A 4,217-nucleotide genomic window follows, 5' to 3' on the forward strand; every position below is an offset into this window, starting at 1 on the left:
ATATAAAATAAAATATTTGTATTTTATAATATTAAGGTATTATATATTATATTAAAATATATAATTATAATATAATATATTTGCATATGTATCATATACACATACACATACATATATGTATATATGTTATAATATAATAATATAATAAAAATATATAATATATGCACATTACAATACATTTTAAAATACATTACATATAATACACATTATATATTATATATACATTTACTAAATATTACATTATATATAATGTATTTAAAATATATTTTAAAATGTATAAGTATTTTTTTTATCATTGTACTCAGAAGTGTTCAAACTTTTTCTGAAAAGCATCAGATAGTAAATATTTTAGGCATTGCAGGCTGTATGGTCTCTGTCACACCTATTTAATTCTGCTGGTAGAGCTCAAAAAATAGGCCAAGATATTATCTACTACCTTATTTATGGACACAAATATGAATTTTATGTAATTTTTGTGTGTCACAGACTATTCTTTTGATTGTTCTCCCCAGCTGTTTTAAAATATTAAAGCATTCTTACCTCACAGGCATACATAAACAGGCAGCGTTCAAAATGACCCAGGGGCCACGGTTTGCAACTCCTGGCTTATTTCCTGCTATTATCTCTAAACAAAATAGTCTAATGTTGCCACTTTTTAAACTTTAAATAAATGGAACACACACGCACACACACACGCACACGCACACACACATACATACACACATATATATAAATACATTTATCAGGGACTTCAAAAGTTTGTATAAAATGGAATTAAATATGAATCTATTTTGGTGCCCAAGATTATGAAATCCATGCAGAGTTTTTTCATATAATACACATTTTCATGAACTTTGTGAAGACCACTTGTATGTCTTTACCTACTAGATAACATCAAATTATTTTCCAAAGTAGTTATGCTGATTTTTACTTCTGTAAGCAATGGATAAGAGCTCTTTTTCTCCATATTTTTGTCAATAATTGATAATATTAGACTTAAAACATTTGGCCAATTCGGTGGGTGTTTAATGATATCACGCTGTGCTTTTAATTTGCATTTCTCTAATTATGAATGAGAAATCTTCACATATTTAATGGGCACCCTTTTGTAAAGTACTTGTTCAGATTTCTTTTTTAAAAGTGGGTCATCTTTTTCCAACTATTTTGTAGAGATTCTTCATATTCTAGATACCCTTTTTCTGTCACATATATTCACATATCTTTCCCACTCTGTGGCTTGCCTTTTCATTTCTTTCTGACTTTTTTTAGTGAAGAGAAGTTCATGTTTGCCTATTTTGTCACTTCACAATCCACCCTTATCCAGGTCCTTGTCTGCACTATTAGCATCTTCTTTAGTGTGAGCTAAGACTCACTTTTACATTCTCTTTAGTTTGTGAGAATTTACTTGATGCTTGGTAGCTTTATTGTTATAATCTGCTAAATAGCTGTAGCAAACATACCCAAAAATATAATCCTCAAACACAAGGAAAGGTTTTTTTTTTTTTAACTTTCTAAAAAAAAAAGTTTATTTATTTCTTATGAGAGATTTGGTAGCTTTATTGTTATAATCTGCTAAATAGCTGTAGCAAACATACCCAAAAATATAATCCTCAAACACAAGGAAAGGTTTTTTTTTTTTTAACTTTCTAAAAAAAAAAGTTTATTTATTTATTTCTTATGAGAGATTTTGAGAGAGACAAGCACCCCAACAGGGTCTTCATAATGCCATGATCCACCCCCAGTCTCAGCCAGTCTGGATCATGGCCATGTGTGTATATAGTGTGTATAGGGAGGCTCCAGGATGTGAACCCAGAACCCTCTCATATGAGGCCAGTTGTGTTACAAGAGAGCCATCATCTTCCCCTCGACCCTCTTCTCGAAAGAATTGCACCTCAAAGTCCTAGGGAAGCTGTTTCAGGTCAGTATGTGGCTCTGATCTTTGGGGACTCAGGCTGTTGATGACTTTACCCTCTTTAGTCTGTGTCTTCTAAGGCTGCCATCTACCTTGGCCCTCAGGGGACACACCTGGAGGAACACTTGCGCAAGGTTGATGGGCCAGCTCTGGAAGTGGCTCACATGCCAGGCTGCCAGCAGTGCAGGAGGTGGGAGCCATGATTAGATTCTGTCTGTCTGTCTGTATTCTCAGGGTACAGCTGGAAATGTTTGCCAGTGAAGTGTGAGAGAATGATAAGAAACATCAAGTATTTTGCTGGACTGAGCAACTGGAAGGATGATGTTACCATTTTCTGTGATGGAGAAGTTTACCAAAGGAGTAGGTTGGAGGGGTGGAGAATCAGCAATTTGGTTTTGAACATAGTAAGTTTGAGACCCTACTAGATATCAACTGGAAATGCCAACTAGGTAGTTGAATTTTCAGATTTAGGAGTTGTCAGCATAAAGCCGGTATTGAAAGGCATAAACCTGGTTGAGATTGTCTGGACAGTGGGTATAGATGGAGAAGAGCCATCATCTGAAGACAGAGCCCTGGGGTGCTTTAAATGTGGAGTTCCAAGAGGTGGGAGAGCCAGTCACAGAAATGGAAGAGCAATCAGCAGGGAAGGGGACAAATCAATAGGAGTTTGGTGAGAAAAGTCTTTGAAAGAGGAAGGAGTGACCTGTTGGGTCACGTGTAATCGCTAGGTAAAGAAAAATGAGGACGAGAAGTGACTATTGGTTCTGGCCCAAGAACTACATCAGTGCCTGTGAGTAGTAGCTTCTAGGAGTGGCAGCTGGCACTAAAATCACCTCCACTAATAAAAGGTGTGAGTCAATGTGTGCATGTGTGTGAACGTGTGCATGCGCATGTACACGTGTTTAGTATCAGAATCCCCCCACCCCAGCCACCTATGATTCTGCTGTGTATTCTAGGATCTGCCACTCCCAGGAAGAACCAGCTTTGCTTCTCTTTGATTTCCATGGCTTATGTTAAAACCTAGGGGCTGGAAGGGAAAGACTGAAGAAAAAGTGCTTGGGAAGTCAATGTTCTAGAGTCGTGCCCCATGTAAATAGTTACTAAGACAACTAATACCTTGATACGTTAGGAGCCCACAGTGTGTCAGTGTGTGCTAAGCCATTTATATGCATTAGCTCTGACTGCACCATTACCCCCTCAGTGGGATATTATTGTTCCAAGATTACAGGTGCTCAGTTGCCTGGGGAGAAGTGGCTGACCCATTAAAAGCTGTATTTCTGTTATATAACTTTTGACATTTCAGAAACTTTCTATCTGAAATTTCATAGTCTTGCATTTTGTTTGTTTCCACAGAAAGGACCAAATAAAACACCTGTAGCAGCCATCTGCCTGACCAGCTTGGTGACCATGGCCTTTGTCCTTGTGGGCCAGGTGAATGTCCTGGCCCCCATCGTCACCATCAACTTCATGCTGACATACATTGCAGTGGACTACTCTTACTTCTCCCTGTCCATGGGTGCCTGCAACCTCCCCCCGATGCCTGGGCCAGTGTCCAGCGAGGGTGCTGAAGCACTCCACTGCTCTGAGCACCTGCTCTTGGAGAAGGCTCCCAGCTATGGGTCTGGGGCCCTGGCCCAGACCCTCTCTGAAGGCACTCTGCTAGAATTCACCAAGGACATGGATCAGCTCCTCCAGCTCACCAAGAAGCTTGAGAGTAGCCAACCCAGACGAGCCGAGGGTGATGGGATCCCAGAGAGTCGGAAGAAGAAACACAAGAAGGCCACCAAACAAACCCTACAAGATAGCTTCCTCTTGGACCTCCAATCCCCTGTGTCCCTTCCTCCCAAGGATGCTGACAGGCTACCCACTGTCTCTGGGGAGGGGCAGGAGTCCAACCAGAACAAGCAGACTTCCAGGCAGGGAGAGACTCAGCCCGGGGGAATGTGTGGAGAACAACTTGTCCCTGAACTCTGTAACCAGAGGAGGCCAAGTGAAGGTGAGTGCTTAGGAATCACACTGGGGCCTCCTCTTTGGGGGGACCACTGGCTACCTCACCTACTTAGTTATCCCAGCCTTCTTATAGCTGGATTTACAACCCTTGTTAATTTCGTTTGATGTTTATTTTTGAACACTACAATTCAGGTATCAGCTGAATTATTTATAATTTTACTCTGTTATTTACAGTTAATTTTGAATATAAATTTCTATCTACTCTTGTAGTTAGAGCTGGGAGCCATAGCTAGAAATTGAATATCAATTTCTTTTTTTAAAAGAGAAATATTTTATTTAACTTTATTTATTTATT

General features: G+C 39.2%; 1 protein-coding gene across 1 annotated transcript in view; it reads left to right on the top strand.

The window, feature by feature from the left end:
• Window positions 1-4,217, top strand: part of SLC12A8 (solute carrier family 12 member 8) — a 158,019-nt gene that overhangs the window by 128,365 nt on the left and 25,437 nt on the right. The window contains exon 10 of the mRNA XM_006154559.3: window positions 3,266-3,908. Coding sequence (XP_006154621.1) covers window positions 3,266-3,908 — 643 coding nt within the window. The remainder of the gene's footprint in view (window positions 1-3,265; window positions 3,909-4,217) is intronic.

Source organism: Tupaia chinensis, unplaced genomic scaffold (assembly GCF_000334495.1).
Source record: "Tupaia chinensis unplaced genomic scaffold, TupChi_1.0 Scaffold000415_1, whole genome shotgun sequence".
In the NCBI taxonomy this organism is placed as follows: domain Eukaryota; kingdom Metazoa; phylum Chordata; class Mammalia; order Scandentia; family Tupaiidae; genus Tupaia; species Tupaia belangeri.